Source organism: Lolium perenne, chromosome 3 (genome assembly GCF_019359855.2).
Source record: "Lolium perenne isolate Kyuss_39 chromosome 3, Kyuss_2.0, whole genome shotgun sequence".
NCBI classification, from domain to species: Eukaryota; Viridiplantae; Streptophyta; class Magnoliopsida; order Poales; family Poaceae; genus Lolium; species Lolium perenne.
In genome coordinates, this window is record NC_067246.2 from 295611711 (window position 1) to 295633988 (window position 22278).

At 47.6% G+C, this 22278-nt stretch overlaps 1 protein-coding gene and 4 long non-coding RNA genes across 6 annotated transcripts; 1 reads left to right on the forward strand and 4 right to left on the reverse strand.

The window, feature by feature from the left end:
* Positions 1–7726: 7726 nt before the first annotated feature.
* Positions 7727–10137, reverse strand: LOC127345109 (uncharacterized). 2 transcript variants are annotated; one of them, XR_007878427.2, is made up of 3 exons: positions 9577–9909; positions 9338–9457; positions 7727–8173 (listed from the first exon to the last, which is right to left on the reverse strand). It is a non-coding gene; the product is annotated as an uncharacterized lncRNA (long non-coding RNA). The 2 variants fall into 2 exon arrangements; XR_011756145.1 differs by lacking the exon at positions 7727–8173 and adding an exon at positions 9947–10137 and having other exon boundaries at positions 8218–9457; positions 9577–9646.
* Positions 10138–10817: 680 nt separating this feature from the next.
* LOC127345108 (uncharacterized) lies at positions 10818–12230 on the reverse strand. Its single transcript, XR_007878426.2, has 2 exons — positions 12095–12230; positions 10818–11793 (listed from the first exon to the last, which is right to left on the reverse strand). It is a non-coding gene; the product is annotated as an uncharacterized lncRNA (long non-coding RNA).
* An 842-nt stretch (positions 12231–13072) lies between these two features.
* On the reverse strand, positions 13073–13895 carry LOC127345107 (uncharacterized). The gene is made up of 3 exons (XR_007878425.2): positions 13739–13895; positions 13407–13624; positions 13073–13255 (listed from the first exon to the last, which is right to left on the reverse strand). It is a non-coding gene; the product is annotated as an uncharacterized lncRNA (long non-coding RNA).
* A 2212-nt stretch (positions 13896–16107) lies between these two features.
* Positions 16108–16690, forward strand: LOC127340185 (uncharacterized). The gene is made up of 2 exons (XM_071827599.1): positions 16108–16475; positions 16562–16690. The coding sequence occupies exons 1-2, from the start codon at positions 16131–16133 to the stop codon at positions 16688–16690; spliced, it is 474 nt and encodes a 157-aa protein (XP_071683700.1). The 5' UTR covers positions 16108–16130.
* A 4226-nt stretch (positions 16691–20916) lies between these two features.
* On the reverse strand, positions 20917–22193 carry LOC127338794 (uncharacterized). Its single transcript, XR_007874506.2, has 2 exons — positions 21618–22193; positions 20917–21106 (listed from the first exon to the last, which is right to left on the reverse strand). It is a non-coding gene; the product is annotated as an uncharacterized lncRNA (long non-coding RNA).
* Between the last annotated feature and the right edge of the window lie 85 nt (positions 22194–22278).

Below are 22278 nucleotides of genomic sequence, written 5' to 3' on the forward strand. Positions count from 1 at the left end.
TTAGGATGGGAAGCAAGGCCCCGGTCGCGGATTTCCAATCCGAACCACGGGCGACGGTTTTTCCATTTTCGGGGTGCCGGAAGGGCTTTTTTTTGTGAAGCAGCTACATGGTGCGCATTTCAGTATCGCGCGGGACCTCCGCGCGGTGGTAGGATACCTCCTACGCACCACCTATCACATGCCATATGCGCGCGGAAGCCATCTGGGAATCCCACCCGCTTCCTGCGGTGCCCCGCCGAATCCGCTGGAAACTGTCCGGATTTGAACTGGGGCGACACTTTCCTTCGCTCAATAAATGGAAGGAAAAATGTTTTTAGGTCTAGGACGCGTCATTTTATGTGCTAAATGTTTTCCGTTTCGCGCGTTGGCGGACGGGTGCACGCGCGCGCCCGGTACGGCCATACCGCATGTCCCGGCGGCCCCGTTTTGCGCAGTTGGCAAAGCAAACGGAGCCAAAAAATCGAGCGGAGCCGCGTGGCGTCATTTTATGTGTCCTAGTAACCACTGCAAAAGACGGAACTGGGATACGGCAATTATCTTGGAGAACCCTTCACGAACAGGGCTATCTCGTGTGGAGTTCTATGGCTTTTAGGGGAAATGAGTAGGAAACGGCCCGTTTCACCACATAGTTTGTCGGAACGAGGCCATATTTGGCACGTGCGTGGGCCTTAGGATGGGAAGCAAGGCCCCGGTCGCGGATTTCCAATCCGAACCACGGGCGACGGTTTTTCCATTTTCGGGGTGCCGGAAGGGCTTTTTTGTGAAGCAGCTACATGGTGCGCATTTCAGGATCGCGCGGGACCTCCGCGCGGCGGTAGGATACCTCCTACGCACCACCTATCACATGCCATATGCGCGCGGAAGCCATCTGGGAATCCCACCCGCTTCCTGCGGTGCCCCGCCGAATCCGCTGGAAACTGACCGGATTTGAACTGGGGCCACACTTTCCTTCGCTCAATAAATGGAGGGAAAAATGTTTTTAGGTCTAGGACGCGTCATTTTATGTGCTAAATGTTTTCCGTTTCGCGCGTTGGCGGACGGGTGCACGCGCGCGCGCCCGGTACGGCCCTACCGCGTGTCGCGGCGGCCCGTTTTTTGCGCAGTTGGCAAAGCAAACGGAGCCAAAAAAATCGAGCGGAGCCGCGTGGCATCATTTTATGTGTCCTAGTAACCACTGCAAAAGACGGAACTGGGATACGGCAATTATCTTGGAGAACCCTTCACGAACAGGGCTATCTCGTCCGGAGTTCTATGGCTTTTAGGGGAAATGAGTAGGAAACGGCCCGTTTCACCACATAGTTTGTCGGAACGAGGCCATATTTGGCACGTGCATGGGCCTTAGGATGGGAAGCAAGGCCCCGGTCGCGGATTTCCAATCCGAACCACGGGCGACTGTTTTTCCATTTTCGGGGTGCCGGAAGGGCTTTTTTTGTGAAGCAGCTACATGGTGCGCATTTCAGTATCGCGCGGGACCTCCGCGCGGCGCTAGGATACCTCCTACGCACCACCTATCACATGCCATATGCGCGCGGAAGCCATCTGGTAATCCCACCCGCTTCCTGCGGTGCCCCGCCGAATCCGCTGGAAACTGTCCGGATTTGAACTGGGGCGACACTTTCCTTCGCTCAATAAATGGAGGGAAAAATGTTTTTAGGTCTAGGACGCGTCATTTTATGTGCTAAATGTTTTCCGTTTCGCGCGTTGGCGGACGGGTGCACGCGCGCGCCCGGTACGGCCATACCGCATGTCCCGGCGGCCCCGTTTTGCCCAGTTGGCAAAGCAAACGGAGCCAAAAAATCGAGCGGAGCCGCGTGGCGTCATTTTATGTGTCCTAAAAAGGCAGAGTAAAGTAACGGGGGCACCGCCGATGGAGGTCGGTCAAAGGGTAGACCGCGCATTCAATTCAATGTCGATGTGGTAAAAAAGGTAATCCTAGCATATTAGGTCAAAGGGTAGACCTAATATAATATATACTAGTATATTATAGTTAGAAAATAGAATGAAACAAAAAAAATTAACAAAAAAAAAATAAACTATGCCGAGGGCTGCCCTAGGCGTATGCGTAGCCCTCGGTGTAGCCAAACCCTAGCATTAACCCCAGGGTCCACCTGGTCGGCCCGGCTAAGGCGAGGGTGGCCCTCGGCGTACGACCGAGCATCTGTGTAAGCCGAGGGTGGCCCTCGGCGTAGATCCCACCCGCGTTTTTCACCTGGTCGGCTGCGTGTTTTCCTCCACCGCGCGTTTTCCTCCACCGCGCGTTTTTCATTTTTCTCCCGCCCGAGCCGCCGCCGCCTGAGCCCCGCGCCGCCGCCGCCTGAGCCCCGCGCCGCCCTCCTCCCGCCGCCGCTTCCTCAGGCCCCGGACCCCTCCTCCCGTCGCCGCCTCCAGCCCGCCTCCTCGGCCCCCGCCCCTCCTCTCGTCGCCACCTCGTGCCCGCCACCGCAGCCGACGCCGCCCTCCTCCTGCCCGACGCCGCCCTCCTCCCGTCCCCATCCTCCCGCCGCCGCCGCCTCCTCAACTGAGCCCCGCGCCGCCGGCCCCGCTCATCCTCTCGCCCGCCACCTCCACCGCCGGCCCGCCCCCTCCCCACCGCAGGTCGCCTGACCCGCCGTCGCCCCCGCTCCTCCTCTCGCTCGCCACCGGCCTCCTCCTCGCCCCGGCCTCCTGCTCGCCCCGGCCTCCTCCTCCTCGCCCCGGCCATCCGCCCGTCGCCGCCCAAATCCTCCTCAGCGCCCCTCCCAGTACCCGGGAGATGGTAAGCAACTTTACACTTTGTTTTTATTTTTGTATTCCTTTAATTGTTGTAAGAGAAATTGATGTAGAAACAAATAGAAATATAATTTATTTGAAATAGAAATAGAAATAGAAACCATATGTATGTATGTTCTCCAACAATAGATAGTGGGGATAGAAATAGAATAGTGTAAATAGTAGAAAAAAATAGAAGTAGGATTGATTTGAAATAGTAATAGAAATAGAATAGTGGACATTTGGAAAGAAATAGAAATGTGTAGTTGAAATTGAAATGCTATGTTTAATAATGTAAATAGAAATGCAAATGTGAATTTCTTCTAATAATATGTATTTGTAATAGGCCAGGCCGTGACCGCCTCGTCTTGAGCACCCCGGCGTGACGATCCCGGATCTTGACGCGCTTCTCGACGGTCGCCGACATCGACACTCGATTGTTCGACTACTTCCTCTACAGCCGAGGGTGAGCTAAATTTCCAACTTCTTCTCTGCATTTTATTTATGTCACTAGATTCATTTTCCAAGTCAAGTTGCGTAACCTAGGTGTCACTTCCCGTCCTCAAGCGTTACGCGGATACATATGCATTAGTGGTCGGCATATTTTCAACCGTAACGCTTGCGGCATTTACGGGACAGTCGGCGGATCCGTAGTTGGGTACGTTCTCCATGCTCTGCTCCGGTCCGAGTCAGGATTTCGGCAGCGCCTCACCGTTGTTCTCCGGATGCACATCCTCTTGTCTTTTTGGCGAGACGTGTATCGGGAGAGCAGCGGGGAGGTGCTGCCGAAATTTTGACTCGGACCGGGGTAGAGCATGGAGAACGTACTCAATCTACGGATCCGGCGGCTGCTAGGAGCCCACCTAGTAGAGATGTAGGTTGATGCATTCGTTTTGCCTGTTAAAAAAATTAAAATATGATGCATTTTCCTATTTGATATAAATGCTATGCTTGTCGTTTGGCTTCCAATAGAGCAGAGGATGGCTGATAATGGATGGATGTACACCGGCCGTGTTAGTGCGACTAATAAAACAGATGAGTGGATAAGGAAGACTTGGCATTTAGTGAAGGAGTTGGCGTGTGGTACAAAACAGAAGGTTCAGCCACTTTGCCCGTGCAATCGTTGCTTGAAGCATCACCGTCGTGGAAAGGATGACATGTTTAAACACCTTCTGCAATATGGGTATATGCCTCGTTACGTCACGCAGATCGACTTTGATGAGCACGAACGTGACATAGGTGAGGTGATGCGGCAGCGGCTCAATGGCAATGAGTACGATGGGGTTAGAGACTTTCTAGATGATCTTGTCGATGCCCACATGCCGTAGTCGCCACCTTCACGGGAGGAACCGCCGTAACCGGAGGAACCTCCGTAACCGGAGGAACCAGAGCCAGCCGCGAAGGCCTTCTATGATATGATAGCCGCTGCTAAGACGCCTCCGTACGATGGCGCCGAGATTTCTCAGCTCGATGCCATCTCCCAATGTCTAGCCGACAAGACCCGGTACAACACCACCCGTGACGGCTTCAAGCAAGTCTGAAAACAACTGGTAACATGTTGCCCAAAGGGCATTGTCTGCCTAAAAGCCTCGCACGAGACGAGGCAACTCATGTCGGCGCTCAACATGGATTATCAAAGGATAGACTGTTGTGAAAAAGGCTGTGTTCTCTTCTCGAAACAAGCTTTGCGGAGGACAAGTACTGTCCCATTTGTAAGGCCTCTAGGTATGAAGAGGTAACGGGAAAGGATGGTCAGGTGAGGCAGTCAAAGATCGCAAAGTCGATTCTTCGGTATCTCCCATTCATAAAAAGAATCCAGCGGCTTTACTTGACTGAGGAGACCGCCAAACAGATGACGTGGCACAAGATGGGGACTCGAATAAAGGACAATCAGGGGCGGACGAAGATGGGACATCCATCTGATGGCAATGCATGGAAGAACTTTGATAGAAAATACCCCCATAGGGCAGCAGATGCTCTGAATGTCAGAATTGCGATAGCTACAGATGGCTTCAATCCATATGGTATGTCGAATGCCAATTACAGTTGTTGGCCCGTGTTTGTAATTCCGCTCAATCTCCCTCCCGGAGTCCTAATGACGAGGAAGACCATGTTTCTGTCAATGATCATTCCAGGGCCCCATTACCCGGGGAAGAACTTGAGTGTCTACATGCAGCCGATTGTGGAAGATTTGAACCACTCTTGGCACCACGGGACGTTGACGTACGACCGAGCATCGAAGACAAACTTCTGCATGAAAGTTTGGTTGCAGATACCATGCATGACATGCCCGGGTACGCCCTAACATGCGGATGGTGTACAATCGGTAAATGGCCATGCCCGGTGCAGCATCGACTTGAGTTCCTTTGGCTAAATAAGGGTCGCAAGTATGTTGCGTTTGACACGAATCGGCAGTACCTCAAACGGAGGCATCCGTTCAGAGAAGACAAAAAGAACTTCAAGAAAGGCAAAGTTGTGCATGAAGTAACAGAGGTGCCAAAGTTCGATGGTATAGCTGTTGATGCCGAGCTACGTGCTCTCGTGCCAGCGGCATCAGAAGCTGGCCATCAATTTGAGGGATATGGTGTAACGCACAACTGGACTCACGAGGCAGCCTTAACGAAGCTCGAGTATTGCAAGGACCTCGAACTTCCCCATAACATCGATGTGATGCACACCGTAAAGAATGTCGCGGAGTCCTTATTTCACACGTGCCTAAACATTCCCGGGAAGTCAAAGGATAATGTCAAGGCTAGAGTCGATGTTGAGAAGCAAGGTGATAGGAAGAAATTACACATGCAACGTCCTACTGGCCGTCGAAAGAATTGGTTCAAGCCGCACGCCGACTTCTGCCTTGATTCCATCCAAAAGAAGGAGGCATTCAAGTGGCTAAAATACGTTGTGATGTTCCCTGATGGTTATTGTTCGAATATGAGCAAGGGAGTCAATCTTTCGACGGGAAAAGTCACCGGGCTCAAGAGTCATGACTATCATATATGGATTGAGCGGCTGATGCCGGTGATGCTTCGAGGGTATCTCCCCGAGAAAATATGGCGAGTGCTCGCGGAGTTGAGCCATTTCTTCCGCACGCTCTGTGCTAAGCAGATATGTCCTAAGGTTATTGAGAAGCTGCAAGTTCAAGTGCCGGAGTTGCTATGCAATTTGGAGATGATCTTTCCGCCAGGCTTCTTTACTCCGATGGCATATCTCATTGTGCACCTCGCAAACGAGGCACTCTTGGGTGGCCCAGTGCAGTTTTGGTGGCAGTTTTGTATTGAGAGAGAGTTCAAGTATATTCGGAAGATAACTGGAAACAAAGCCAAGATTGAAGCATGCATAGCTGAGGCAACGTGCCTTCGGGAGATGGCAGATGCCGCAACAACGTACTATCCTGATGAAGTTCCCACTCTGCATAACCCGGTCTCTCGTTACAATGTCGACGTGCCCATGAATGACCCCAAGCTTCAACTATTCCAATGTCCCGGTGGCAAGGCTGGTAAAGGATAAAAATATAGATTGGAGAGGGAAGAGAAGGATTGCATAATGCTCTATGTGCTTATGAACATGAAGGAAGTGGTGGGGGGGACGACTTACGATGGCGGTCACGATTTCATTAGGTAACATGGTGTAATGCTTATTGTATCTAGTTTCGATCACCTACACTCAACTCGGTCTAATGCTTATTGTATCCTTTCAGCGAATTCACGGATGAACAGTGGTGGCTTCCGCGCGATCCCACGGGCGCGGAGTTGGAGACTCTACTGAAAGAGGGTGCTCCCGAAGTAAAAATAAACTTTGTGTCTTGGTTCATGAAAAAAGTAATGTCTAAGCTGTCCCTCTTACCTACCAATATGTGACTTGTCCCTGTTATTCCACGTAACTAATGCACACAACAAATTTGAACCGTGCTTGTAGGGAGCTGATGCAAACGTTGAGATGACAGATGAGTTGAGATGTGTTTCCCAAGGTTGTAACCGTGACGTCATGAAGTATGAGAAGTATGACGTGAATGGGTTTCGATTCCATACAGAGACACACCAGAAGGGCCGGGCGAATCCAAAAACGATAAATACTGGTGTCTTCACTAAAGGATCCGATACCTTTGATTACTACGGGAGATTAGAGAATGTATACGAGCTGACCTTCAATCGTACAAACAAACAACTCAATCTCGTTGTGTTCAAGTGTCATTGGTTCGACCCAAGAGGTGGACAGAGAATTACCAAGTCCATTGGGTTAGTTGAAGTTAAGCCTTCCACCACCTATACCGGAGCCGATGTCTATATTGTTGTTCACCAAGCCAAGCAAGTTTATTATTTGCCGTACCCATGCCAGAAAGCGGCCCTCAACGGCTGGGAAGTCGTGTTCCAGGTATCGCCACATGGTAACCTACCGATTCCCTCCGAGGACGATTACAACAACATTGACCCTGTAACATACGAGGGAATTTTCTATCAAGAGGAAGAGGACTTCGGGCACTTTGAGTTAGAATGTGTTCTTGAAGAGGACCTCATGAACGATGCAGAAACTCGTGGTGAGTCAGTGGTGGATCTAAAGGACATAGATATGCTCGAGAAGTTACAAGTGGAAGATGATAGCGATGATGAGCCTCCACCCGTCTATCAAAACTAGATTTTAATGTGCGCCTTGGCGCACGACCCCGTGAGACTCATGTATAGATAGAAAAGTAATAATATTTTTTTTATCTTACAAAACATAGTGGCTCACAAAAAAATTACAAACAGAGTAGCAACAAACATTCATTGATTGATTCAGTCAAAAGCAACAAAAACAACGGAGTTTTAGGGATGAGCCTTAGTGCACGATACTGTGGGATTCGTCAATTCAAATTTTGTATAACATAAGAAGACCCAAAAGAGTAAGAACAGAACAAAGAAGAATAAATCTAAAGAAAAACAAAATGAATAACCCAAGAAGAAATAATGAGTATGAAAGATCTAAAGTCAAGCACGCAAAGTATGTACAAACCTTCACAAGATTACAGTTGGTATCAAGGATTCATAGATAAGTCGTAAGGTAAACAATTATGTAATCCAAAGAGTATATCATTGAAAAAACAACTGACACACCATAGAAAGGACAATTACATTCGTAGGTCAACATTTGATTCAATAATAATGTTGAGGAAAAAAGATTCTGGCCTCGAGGAAGCATGTATGCTCAATCAATGTGCATAGGCGCATTTTTGTTCAAGGTTAAGAATTTCGAGCAATCTAACAACTATAAGACTATTCTTATCTGACAAGTAGATTACCATGCTCAATATCGCTGTAGAGATAATGAACCAAAGAAGGAGTTGAGCAAACACATCGAACATATTGAACCTATGGATGTAATTGTGTTTATGAATATACTGATGGCAAGACTTCGACCATCAAGTTTCGTTCAGCTCAAAGATGCCCACCTAGTAGAAATAATGAAAATATTAGTTCAGCACAGCAGCTGCACTCACCAAATATTCCCCTAATAACATATTAGAGTTTTCAAATCAAAACACAAGAAATGAAATCTGAGAAACTGAGTTAGTGTTCTTGTGAGCATTAACCTACTCAGAATGCGTAAATAATTTGTATTTATTGAGTATAAAAATAACAAAGAATCCATGGCATACAGTTCTTGTCTATAGCCTGATCCACGTTGTATGCGTAACATCTGTCACTGGATCACAAGCTGTAGTGATTTTTTTGCTGGAAAAGCTATAGTGAATATTTACACACCTCACATTCTAGTTTTTAACCGAAATGAGATAGAGCGCGGTCTTGCCGCGCTTCCCTGTAATTCGCACTAGTAAACAACTGGTAAATGATATGTGAAGCATTAACATAAATCAATGATAAGCTGTGAGTTAATAAGTACACCTAGAGAATGTAAGAGGAGCCATTGGATAATATGTATAGCCAAGACACAACAGGCCTAATCAATGAGTAATGAATCTTTCTGAACATAAATAAGCAGTAGCTAAGAATAATGGACAACTATGCTAGGACCAGCAACCAAACTCATAGTCTAAGATCCATGGCTGCAAGCGACTATTAACCTATTTAGTCATAACAGCGAGCAACATCTAAAGGATGCAGGGCACATGCATAGAGTGGTTTAACTGTCATGGATAAAAACTGCTACCTTCTTGTCACATGGAAGGCAAGCTCCTCAACACTTGGGTGGTTTTAGCAAGTTTTAGGTCAGAAGCAAAAAGGCAAAGAGACTATGCAAGTTCTTTATGAGATGTTGATTAGCACCTGACCATTACCAAGGTAAGATCCAGATACTTGGTAGAAAGCCCTATAAACATTTTTATTTCATGAAATATCTGGCATTGCACAAAAGGATACAGACTTTGAGTAGAAAGTAAGAAGGAGGCAATAAGGGACAAACACCTACAGATCTGCGATTCATAATTTTTGTGCAGACAGAGGTGCAATCAAAATGCCGGAAATTACCGGAAGCTTCAATGTGCTTTATTTCTAAATGCTACATTCCTTTAGACTGGTTGTTTTTTGCCTTGTGATTGCACAATGAACAAGGAAAAAGGGGCTCAGTAGAGATAGCCATACCAAAATATACTCACATGCATATCGCGTAGAGATTCTATATCAAGCTTGCATTTACACAACATCGCACACATTGAACACCATCGCACATTTCATGAAAGAACAAGAACTTTTCCTGCCCGCACAAGAAGCAAGCCCTGAGAATGACGAAAGGTATTAGTGGCCTAAATGTGCTTACAATCTGCTTACAATCTATCCCAGGAAGAGTCAACATCAATGTAAAGGAAAACAGATTCATTTGGTAAAAATAATTCACCATTTTTTCTGTAGTAGTCATTTGGTAAAATCCAATATTAATCATCATTAATAGTTTAATACCACATGACCTGTCATTCAATACAAAACAATGATAAGTATTCATCAAATAAGTAGAGAATGATGAAAAATGTACTCCCTCCGTTTTTATTTACCCTTCGTTTTGGCTTTAGTCAAAGTCAAGAAATTTAAAGTTTGACCAAAGATGTAACAAAAAATATCAACATCCACGATTACATATTTATTATATAATATTAGAGTACATTTCAAGGTGATTCTAATAGTACAATTTATATTTTAGATATTAGTATATTTTCATATATTTTTAGTCAAACTTTCTAAAGTTTGACTTTGACTAAACCTAGTACGACCTCGAGATGCAGTAGTGTGACCATCAGAGTGGCGTCGGCGTCACTCCAGTCCTGGATTAAATGAAGTGTATTTCCTTCATTTAGAGGCAAAATATATTAACATATACAAAGCTGAATACCAAAAACTGAAGGAAAACATATAAGCATACTCTTGAGTTAGAAAAAAGGAACACAAAGAAATGCTAGACTTTGAGAAGGCAAGTGAAATATATTTATTAAAAATCAACATCACGTGGGGGCCTAGGATAGGCAATCGCATCCGAGGCAATTTTCCCTTTTTGTGAAGCATGGTCTCCACCAAATGCTGTGTGGAAACTCACTGATCCGTGTCGTGGTGAGTTCACTTTGCTAGTTCTCACGCGGTCGTTACAATGACGTAGCAGTGCCGGGAGAAAAAGAGAGGAGTCAATTAGCCCGTGATACAGTAACCTGCCTAGCACACAGTAAAACAATTGTGCCATATGTGCTGATTTCAGCCAAAAAGAATATTGAATTCACATGATAAATCATCTGAACCATACGGACAGGCAAAACAACCAAATTTCACCATAAGTGTACTGTATTGCGCAAAAAAATGGGTGCAGTCTGATCGACTGGCATGAGAGAACATCAATGCTTCACGTTACATCTATAAGTAGCAAAAATGAAGGAAAAACGTTAATTTGCATATACCATGTGAATAGTAAGAAATAGAAGTTAAACACCTAAGCAATTAGCTAATTATGCTAAGGTATAAAACACAAACACCAGAGGTACATATGCAAAAAATACGAAGGAACTAAGGTATAGAGAAAACAGAGGTGAACTGTTATTATTCCTTTTCAGATGAGCAAAATAAGGAATGCACAAGAGCCATGAATCATAACAAAAAGCCTCCACTCCATCTGATATTCAGGTCTTATTACCAAATTCAAGAATGACAAAAAAGCCATGAATCATAACACAAGAGCATTGAAGTTTGAAGATTTTGGCATGAGAGACATCGAATAAAGCTCATCATTGAAGATGATATCTTACTTGGTCTTAGGATATGACAACTGAGGCACATAATCCTTTAACTAAGAACCCACCGTACATTACTTTAAACCATCTTTCGGTAAATAATAAAAGTATTAGATAGAAATCCTTGCACATACATGACAGATCTTATATGTCAGATCAACCTGCACCGGTGTCTGCCAAACAATTGCAACAGCACATCCTAAAAGGTCTCCTTACATTTAATTGACAATACACCAACAAAACATTTTTGTCAAATATAAAGCTTTTTTTGTCATGTGCTAGCTTTAGTCGATCTTGGATTCAAACTCTTGGATTACACCAGAGCAGGAACAAAGGGCAATGATAAATCAACTTTTACTTTTATATTTCAATTTTATTTGATGTATACATGTGTTGTCTGCCCCAGCTTAAAAACACCTCGCACTGAGACCACAACCCAAAGTACAATCAAGGTAATCACTTATTTCGCAAAACGCTACACCACATATATAAGGGCTAAAACAAATCTTTACTATGGATGTCGTGAGATCAATAGAATATGGAATTTACAAAATGTCTCTGCATCCTCGTGCTGATGTATTTTTCACTTGCAAAAAAAGACGGAATCCAACCATGTGTAGCTTACGAAATTAAGACGGTCTTGGCCGAAAGATTGTTAATCTCAAATCCAACTTATGGAGGTATAATGAGGGTAGATACAATCAAAATGGCATGGCACTATTAGTTTAGGGAGCTTACAGACTCGTAGGCAGATTCGACAACAGGCGACATATTAACATGATGTGTGGGCCTTCAAAGTCTACATATTTCTCAACGTCATCATCTCACAGGACAAGTAAGCAGACCTGTGGTATTTTTTGCATCGTAAGAAACAACAAAAATATTTTCAGTAAACAAGCTTTCTAAGCGGCATTTCAATTGCTCACTCACATGCCTATTTTATGCTTGCAAATATCACCTTCAGTGCAACCAAATCATCAAATCAAAAGAAAATTACTGTGTATGATGAAATGGATCTATAAATATGATTCAGTCATCATGTCACCAAATGCTTGCTCAGAAGGCATATTACAGATTCAGGGGAGCAAACAGTGCAATCCATAAGAGACGAAAGAGTGGAAATAGAGACGGGGAGAATGGGCATACCTACAGCAGCGATGGACTCCATAAAAAACAATAGTGGGGTGTAAGAAACTCTTGGACATATAAATTCATCTCCACGACAAACCTGACAGGGAGGTCAATGAAGCGGCTCTGCGCCTGCCCGCGAGACTGACCCAGAACAAGTCTGTAAAACAAATAGAGAAATAAAAGATAAATTGTGGATGTAAACAAGAGGATAAAAACATTGCTGTAATGAAATCCTTGTTGTATTGCTTCTTACATTAAACATATTGTGGATGTAAACAAGAGGATAAATATATTGTCATTTGCATAAACAAGAGTGATAAATTTCCTATGAGAATCAAATCTATAGCAGGATAGCAGCAATTAAACCACAACCATCCATCGCATCAGTAAAACAAAACATAAATAGATGGAATAAGCATTGCGTCCCAGATTAAGCATTCATCTTGCTAACTACTGCTTGGTGAGAGGTCAGATGGTCTTTTTCAGATAAATTGCAACATCTGCAGATTGTTGAAGCCAAAGAGAAAGATATGAGAGGAAGGAGTTGAGATGGGGGAGAACCGCCTCGTTACTGGGATGACATGCTCTAGCATTGCATTTCTCACACTCTAGCATTATTTACATATTCTATTTTACTTTTCACTCTGATTTGGGGAATCTATTCATAACAGCTAGTTATTGCAATATGTAAACTGACTATAGAAAATCAGTTTCACTTGATCTGAAGAAATTTTACTCTTTTCCCTATTAGGCTAAACATGGAAAATTCTCCTGGAAGAACTACAGCCTAAACTATGTAAGAAACAGCTAACACTAAGTTCACGCTCGCGTGGCCGTCATCCACAATCATTAATTACACAGTAATACAAATATCGTGAGGACAAGTAGGAACCAATTCAGTACTACACCACCTAAAAGGGGGGACGCACCACAATACTAAATTGGAGCTCAGTTCTCATAAATCAATCTGCAGATGCGAATAACTGGACAGAGTAAGAAAATAGCAGCACATAAACTCATCTTACCTTGCAGAAAATGGATCGATGGAACCCAAAAATTGGACAACTGCTATGCTTGTTGCCGCTGCTCCCATGTTGTCTTGTTTGCCATTGCTTCCTTGCTGCCACTGCCCCTACTGTTGCTGCTTGCCTCCCCTCATCCTGGTTGCCCCACAGCCTAGGATTTGTTCCACACGCAACCAGAAACAGAAGAGACGAGAGCTCAGTGATGGAGAAGACGAAGAAGAAGGTGGGAAGAGATCAGGACGGAGACGAGGTGGAGATGGAGAAATCAAGGTAGCAGAAAGTTGGGGGATGAGGCAGCATACCTGCATACAATATGGAGGGGACGAGGGTGCTCGCCTACTTCCCAGGCGGTTGCCGCCTCACTCGTGGTCGGGGAGGAGCAGCACGCCGTGCTTGAGGGTCGGGGCGGAGGAGCAGCACGCCGTGCTTGTGGTCGGAGGCCTACGGGACGGAGGGGACGCGAGAGGAGGCCGCCGCCAACAGCTGCTCCTCGGCCACGTGACTCCCCAGCCCCCTTCAACTGCACGGAGGAGATGAGGTGAGATGGGAGAGAGAGCAGAGATGGGAAAGGGAGAGGGCAGAAGTATCTGCGGGCGAGCATCGGCGTTGTGTCGCCATGGATCTGGAAACCTACCGGGGAGGTTGAGATCGTCGAGCCCCACGAAGAGCGGTGAGGAGAACGTCGCGGTCGCCGCCGTCAGCCCTCCGTCGGTCAACTCCACCTCGGCACCGGCCTCGTTGTCGACGGTCGCCATCCGCCGCCAGGTGCGCCTTCGCCGCGCCATCTCCAGGTGCGCGCTTGCCGCCGCCGCCAGGTGCGCCTTCGCCGCGCCATCTCCAGGTGCGCCTTCGCCGCGCCATCTCCAGGCGCGCGCTCGGCTCCGTTGCCCAGGCGCGTGCTCGGCGCCGCCGCCGCTGCCATGCCAGAGAACGAGAGGGGATTGGGGAGGAGGTGGGTGCGAGGGATTGGGGAGGAGGTGGGTGCGAGGGATTGGGTGAGGTAGGGTTTCGGCGCACGTTTTCCGCGGTGAAGATATTTTGCACGCTAGCTGCGCAAACGGAAACAAGGCGTAGAGACTGATGTGTGGACCCACCGGACCATAGGACCCAGACGCAGCCAGATGTGGGTAGATAACGGCCAGTTCATGGCTTTTGCTAGGGCGCTACTGCCAGAAATGGACGGCTGAGATCGAGTGTTGACCAAGAACAGTAAAAATCCAATGGTCCAGAATCACTAAACTCTGTGAGACCCCCATGGGGGGGCAGCTATTATACCTTTAGATCCAACTTACTACTCAAAAGATAGTGATAGTGATAGTGGCAAGGAGAAACAAAATGAGATTGACGATGAGATTGATGACGGCTGGTGAGGGTCTTTTATGTGTTTATATTTCAACATGCTTCTTATTTGTTTAGTATCTTTATGCTTAGTATTTATATTTTTTCAACATGCTTCTTTATTGTTTAGTATCTTTATGCTTAGTATTTATATATTTTTGAACATGCTTCTTAATTGTTTAGTGTCTTTATGCTTACTATTTATATATTTTTCAACATGCTTCTTAATTGTTTTCTCTTTCTCAATGCAGGTGATTGAACAATATGAGCGGCGGCAAGGAGGACTCGTCGAGCTTGCTTAAGAAGATGCAACAACGCAAGAACAATGTTAGAAGGAGTGAGAGGGCACCGCGTCGCAATCCGCGTTACGAGGACGGCGCGGTAGGAGGAGGAGGACGAGGACGAGGACGAGGACGGGGACGAGGTGGTGGAGCTGGAGGTGGCTTGGGAGGAGGTGGAGGTGGAGGTGGAGGTGGAGGTGGCTGGGGAGGACCGGACTCTGAGCCACCACCCTCGGCTTCAGGCGACGTTGCTTCCGGGTTCTTTTTGGAGGGGACGTCTAGAGAGGAGGCGGAGACGGAGTCTAGAGCCGAGGAGGACTCTAGCCGCGGGTTTGAGACTCCGGAGGTGGATGGGCGGCCGAAGGCACTGAAGATTCGTGGGGAAGCGAGAGTCCCCGACGAGAGGAAGGAGCCTAAGACCCATGAGGCGAAGACCCTTATTATTCCTGCTGGCCCTGAGTAAGTGTACTAATTTGGCAATTTTGATTTTCAAGTACTAATGTTTGATTTTCATGTGCTAATGTTTGATTTTCATGTGCAGCAATTGGATATTTCCTCCGGGGGTCAAGGGGCGCCTGCCTAGCAGCATGATTGGAGCTTTGCTTAGGAAGTTCTGGCCGGGCAAGTACTATCCCCTCGGCACTGTCCCAGCTGGCGAGACGAAGCTAGCCACTACTTGGACGGACTACGAGAGTGCCCCTGGCGTAGGCTTCCCGACGGCTGCTGAGGCCGTGATGAGAAAGTTTTGGGTAAGACATATTTTCTCGAGCTTCGTTCATATTTGATGACCCCAATGTTCTAACTCATGAATCTCACAATTGTTTTTTGCATGATTGAAGTGTTTTTTATCGTGTGGCGCCCGAGGTTGAGGAGACGGCCGCGAACAGGACTTTGCGGGCGACTTGTGAGAGGTTGACACCGTAGGTGTGGTACAACCAAAGGATCACGTCCGCGGGTCACTTCTGGGCAGAGAGAGGCGAGAGGGTCCATAAGCCGGACATTGTCGGTAAGAATGCTAAGGCCGAGTACGAGATGACGGTGGAGGACTACATGTCGGTGAGTAAAATGTCAATGAGATTCTACATTGCTACTAAGTTGCGATTGCATTAGATTGAGTTGAGTATTGCATTTTCAGGTTATCCCCGATTGGGCCGAGCCGCATGCCGAGGCATGGGAGGAGATGGTTAGGACGAGGTGGCTCAAGATGGACGAGGACTTTGCAGCCGTGGCGAGGCGGAACGCGGAGAACCGAGGCGACGGTGGCACACACTGTGGGGGAAACCTCAGCTACGAGCGCTACAAGGGGAAGACGGTATGTATACATTTTATTTTCCTTCAGGTTCAAAGTTGGTACTCACAACATTTCCTTTTCGCGATGCGAGGGCCGCGTTAGGACCCGAGGAGGAGATGTCTGACCTCGAGATATACAACAAGATGCGGCTTAAGAAGCCCGATCTCTCGCAGCCTCAGCCCTCGCTCCCTGAGTACTTCGGCACCTACGCCGAGGACGTCGAGAACTACTGCGAGATGGTGAGGCATTGTCACCCGGAGGTGGATGACCCCATGAGCGCGGAGGTCGACGAGGAGTCGTTGGTCCTGTCGTCCGGAGGGTTGCCGCATGGCCGTCTCGCCATGCTGAACAAGGCCGTCAAGCATACCCTCACCACGACCTTCACGCGTCTCAAGGCGGGACTCACCAAGGACAGCCCCCCTCTCCCGCCTCGTCGCCGGGCTCGGCAACCCGCATACGACGTAAGTTTCCCTCATTTCCATCCTCTTTCCGACTTTCGTTCATACATTGCTAAGTGCTAACGAGACATGAATTTGTGAAATTGTAGCCTGACTTCGAGGCGGCCTACGTGGCCGCTCATCAAGAATATCAGGTGGCCTTCAACCAGCACCAGCAGCAGTTCATGGAGTACATGGCATATATACATGTAAGTTCCAACCTTTGTTTTCGCAAATGATGACAAGTCCCACTTTCCCCTAGTTTGATGCTTCATTTCTGCAAAGACTGACATGTAAACTATCTTGCAGGCGTCGTTTGTGGGCAATCAAACTGGACATACAGCGGATTTAGGGCCGATGCCTCCCTTTCCGGGGCCGGCGCCAAACATGCCATCGAAGGAAAATTTCGCTGCGGAGTACTATGGGAGAACAACGGTAAGTTCTTCGCCAAACCGAATACTACGGCTTTCCTTTGCCTCGCAAATTGCTAACATCTCGGGAACATGTGTGTAGGGAACGGGATGTTCCGGAAACCAGGGTGGTGGGAGGGACATGACACCGGTTCATCATGGTGGTCCTTCTCCCGGTGCTACACCCGGTACTTCTCCCGGTACTTCTCCCGGTCCTTCTCCCGGTGGTTCTTCCGCAGCTTCTACCGGAAGGAATCGGCCCGGGCCGGTGTTTAGCGGCGACGAGCTCCTCTAGTAGTCCCATGTATCTTATGCACACTATGGCACCATGCATGTATGCACACTATGGCACTATGTATGCATCCCATGTCACTATGACACTATGTATGCAACCTATGGCACTATGACACTATGTATGCACTTGATGTTATATGTATTTGCACTTCATGCCTATGAATTTCATGTGAATTATATGTGCTTGTGTATCCTGTCAAATCTGGAAAACGCGCGAAACAGCAAAAAACGAAAAAAATGAACCAAATGGCACCCTCTACGCCGACGGGTCTACCCTCGGGGTAGCTCCCAGGTTCCACCAGGGCGCGCCACGCGTCCAGAAATGGACCAAATGGTCGCCTCTACCCCGACGGTGAGGCCCTCGGCGTAGCGTCCGTCGCCCAGGGACGCCCAGGCCGCGCCACGTGTGGAGGTACCCCGACGGGGAGGCCCTCGGCGTATGGAGCAGCAGGGTCGCCCAGGTCCTGCCACGTGTGGAGGTACCCCGACGGGGAGGCCCTCGGCGTATGGAGCAGCAGGGTCGCCCAGGTCCTGCCACGTGTGGACGTATGCCGACGGTGCGCCCCTCGGCGTAGCCGTAACGGCCGTCACCTTGACGGTGCCTGTTAGCGAGCTGCGCCGACGGCCAGTACGCCGACGGGTGGGGCCTGCCGTCGGCCCTCTCCGTCTACGCCGACGGGCGGCGCTACGCCGAGGGCCACGTGGCCTCCGCCGAGGCCCACCTTCCCCGAGGAGCTACGCCGAGGGACCCCGTCGGCGTATCGTACGCTGAGGGCAAGTCTGTCCTACGCCGAGGGCCGTAGGCCGTCGGCATATTGCCGGATTCCTGTAGTGCCATATTACCATCGGTTGATATGGTTAGGCTTGAAGTCTCTGGACTGGAGACTGGAGAGTCCCTATTTGCAACCCACACTGGTACTTGCCCCGGTATTTTGTTGTACCATATGCCGATGTACCATCTCTGTGAGTTATCTGTTGCATACCAAAAGGAAATGTGAAAAAAGGGAAATGTGAAGGCACGATGGAGGCAATAACATTCTTTCGGGAGCCTCAGTGTCTAATAATTTTTTAATATGCGTCAGTTTGTAACTTTGTATAGAGTTTCTTATTTCTAAACTGAAAATGTTGAGCATTGAATTTTAGATTTCTAACAATGTATAGGATTTCTTATTTCTAATTCGAGAATGCTGAGTATTGAATTTCTATCCAAGCCATTGAAAAAGAATATCAACTATTTTCGCTACCCATTACTCAGTCGCTCTCACTAATTTTCCACCCCACTAACTGAGCTGAATCAAGAACTAAATTCAAAGCGGAAGAAATTTCAGAAGTAACTTCCATAGGAGTAAACCCTCTGCTAACAAATTTGGAAACATCATGAAGAACACCAAAATATGCCAAAGTTCATCATTTCTCATATCTACAAACACAGTTTAAAGATGGAAAAACCCGTATATACATGCTACCTTACCTGGCTGGAAAAATCCCATCGCAAACTTGCCACGCTTGGAGACTAGTGGCCTCTGGCTGCTGGACAACGGCCGGTCGACGGTCAAGGTATCGGCGGCACCAGCGCCTAACACGGCTCCGTGCAGAGCAATAATCAACCACATCCGAACCAAAACGGTGATGCTTGCAGGGAAGACGGGTGTCCCCAAACACGCCATTTCTAGCTGGCTAGAGCCCTCCAAGAGACATGACCTATCATACCAAATACGAGCTGTTTTATAGACAGAAAAGTTCCGGGATAGGACAATGAAAGCGAAATGAACTCTCAATGAAGTTGGGGAAAGTCAAATCTTGAAATACAGCTTGGAAAACGGTGACCCGAGAGCAACTCAGTACCGGAATTCCGGTTATCCCTAAACAGCTGCGCGCTTGCACGCGGATGAGGCGCATTACCTACAGCACAGATGATCTCATCCGCTAGCTAATGCAGTGAGGTGACCAAGTCTTTATTTTAAAAACATGGCCATAAATTTTGCCTCAATCTATTTATTAAAAGTAATATTTCTTAGTTAATTAACGGAAAAATGGGCAAAAACAGTTACAACAGAACCACAAGCGAATAACACATAAAGCAATTCAACTTCTCGACTGACTAAACAAACCAATGAATTCTTCGACCTACTACAGCTGCAAACTGATGGCACATAGATCATCATGCCACCATGAAAACCCATAGAACGACAGACATGATAGCCTAAGTTGTCTCCGTCGATCATTTCTTTCACTGCCCCCCCCCCCCCCTCTCTCTCTTTTGCTCCTGAGAGACCCCTCTGATGCCTTCCTTGCCAAGTCACAAGTAATCTCTTTGCTATATTCAAGGCTAGCTTCCTCTAAACAGATGAGCATGTCGCAATTTTTTGTGTGGCAAAAAGAACCTCCGAGTTTGGTGCCAGCACACCCGCCTCATCAACCTCGTCACTCAAAAAAATCATATACCCAATGGTCTTTGCAAGGTGGTCTTTTTTGTATTTTTATTATTTTTGTGTTTTAGTGTACTTCTTTTTAAGATTATGAATAGATTGGTGGATTTTTCACAAAAAAGAAGTCATATAGGAGAGAGTGGCAGAAGCATCCAAACCTCCGCTGCCCATGAAGTCACCAAGATGAGATATCACTACCTTGAGTATTCCTCCTAAGCTTCATCGTATAACCCTAACATGCATAATACCTATTAGGCGATATACTAATGGGGATCCATCACTATAAGGGCATCTCCAACGGCGCCCCCGAGTTTGGAGACCAAAAGTGTCCGATCTGGTCTGTTTGTGTTGGCATTTAGATCGGTCGGACGACCATGCCCGTTTGAGGGTGGTTGTGCAGCCAATAGTGCCCCGATTTGGTCCATGGCTAGGAAAGTTTTGCCAATTTCACATAGTTTTTTAGCTATTTTGCACACATAAAAATATCGTGAATATCTTGATTTGCTTCTCTTCGTGCTCATGGACTAGAAGAGCCATGACCGCCATGATCTCGCTGTCATCATCGTCTCTCCCAACGACGTGTTGATGAAATGGTTGCAGAAAAACTGGTCTAAACTATACGCCATGATCTACGATAATTACAACGCACTATAAGCAACAATTATTTATAAAATGTATATGCAGAGGAAAAAGTGGACTACGAGCCGTGCAAATTGCCTCTTTGGCCGGCATGGAAATTGGTCGAACAGCTTGCAGGCGGAACGGGCCATATGCGCAATAAGTGGTCGTGGCGACCGGGGCGTAGGCAACTACGGTGACGCCAAGACCACCCTACAACTGAGGCGAGAGGCCCGAATGCGTACAACTACGAAACGACCGGAACAAGTGGCAAAATCGGTTGTTGCAGTCGACGGTGACATCACGGCGGCGGAGGGGCGACAACGGGTTGGGGTCGTGGAGGGCACGTCTAGCCAGGTGTGCCCTTGTCGACGACACGGACTAAGAAATTCGAGCGATAGCGAGGACGACTCGAGAAAAGCTTGAATATATTGAAGAATATGAACTGCTGCAAAGTGAATTGTTCATGGCTGGCTGGAGATCACGAGGCAGACAAATGGATGCGGGAGGCGGACGCGCGGGCTGTACACTAGACCGCAAAGCCAGCCCGACTGAGAATGCATTAAAACGGACCAGTTCGCGGGGTAAGATTCGTTTACGGATCACAGTTGGACCTTACAATCTAGGACCTGGCTACCTGGCGGCGCCGCACCAGGCAGCTTCCGTGCGGCGGCTGTCCAACAAGGAAAGATTCCCTGGTCCCGACTCCGGAGGTCTCAATCCGGTCCGGCTCTACACTTTAGAACGAATAAACAACGTAACCTGTGGCTAGTCCAGATCAGACACAGCCACAACAATTACAACTTCTTTCTTGACACAAAAATAAATCTCATAAAACCAACAGGAAAAAAATGCAAAACCACATGCGAACACCAAAAACGCTCCATGACTCCATGGCGAATCCCTGCCATTTAACAAAACAGTCACCAGATTAATTAGCCCCAGATTAATTAGACAGAATTTACAAATTAGTGATCTATGTAAACAATTGCCATATTTTTTTGACAAAGAAATTACTAGATTAATTTGCCACGTTTGCCAGTTTCATTAGCCGCAGCTACCAACTTAATTATCAGGTAAACAAGTTCTTTGACAACCGGCGGTACTACTAAGTTCTTTGACAAAGCAATTAACAGAGTAATTTGCTGCTAATGCCAGATTCATTAGCCACAGTTATCAAATTAACTATGAGGTGAACAATTAGTACCACGTTCTTTGACAAAGCAATTAACAGATTAATTAGCTGCAAATGCCTGTTTCATTAGCCACAACTATCAGATCAGCTAGCAGCCCAAAAATAAGACCGCCCCCTACTACCGCTGTAGCACTGCCATGCGTAGTAGCAACTTTGTAAAGCAAACGAAATTGAAGACGAGTTACCAGGCAGAAACAAACGACTAGCATAGAAGACTCACCCTGACATTGTGTAGACCGCACGAGCACCATTTTCCTTCTTGGGTGCACACCACCAAATGGACGCCATTGCCACATCCTGAAACTTCTGCTCTGAGCTTCCACAAGTGCATGGTCTCGCACCGCCAGCCCCTCCATGTTGTGCTCGCCCTCAAGGCGACCTAGCTTGGTCAACCGGCGGCACGGTTGCTCCCAGCGCGGCGCGGCTTTCCTCCTCGATGTCGTTGCTCCCAGCGGAGGCAGCGCGTGCGACCGTCATCTTCCCCGGCGAGGTTCTCGGAGTTGGCTCCCCGCGGCACGACCTCTTGCTACGTGGAACCCTACATCGCCTGAGGCTCGTCGGCGGATGACTCCCTGCCGCGTGCTCGGCGGCGTCCTCCCCTGCTGACGTGTGCTCGGCGGCGGCGGCCTACCCGGCGGCAGCTTCCCCCGTCGCACGACACTCATCGCCTTGTTTTCCCATGGTAGTTTTGGAGAGAGATTGAGTGGCTGAGAGTACCACACGGAAGGGGATAAGGCACATGCGGGAGAGTGGCGTGAGCTGTTAAAGAGACGAGATGTGCTTTTATGAATCTTGACGCGCCGCACGGCAGAGCGAGCGGTGCGGCGCTTCTAGGTAGATTTTCCCTACAATCTATCCGTGGAGATAACTTCAGCCGATAT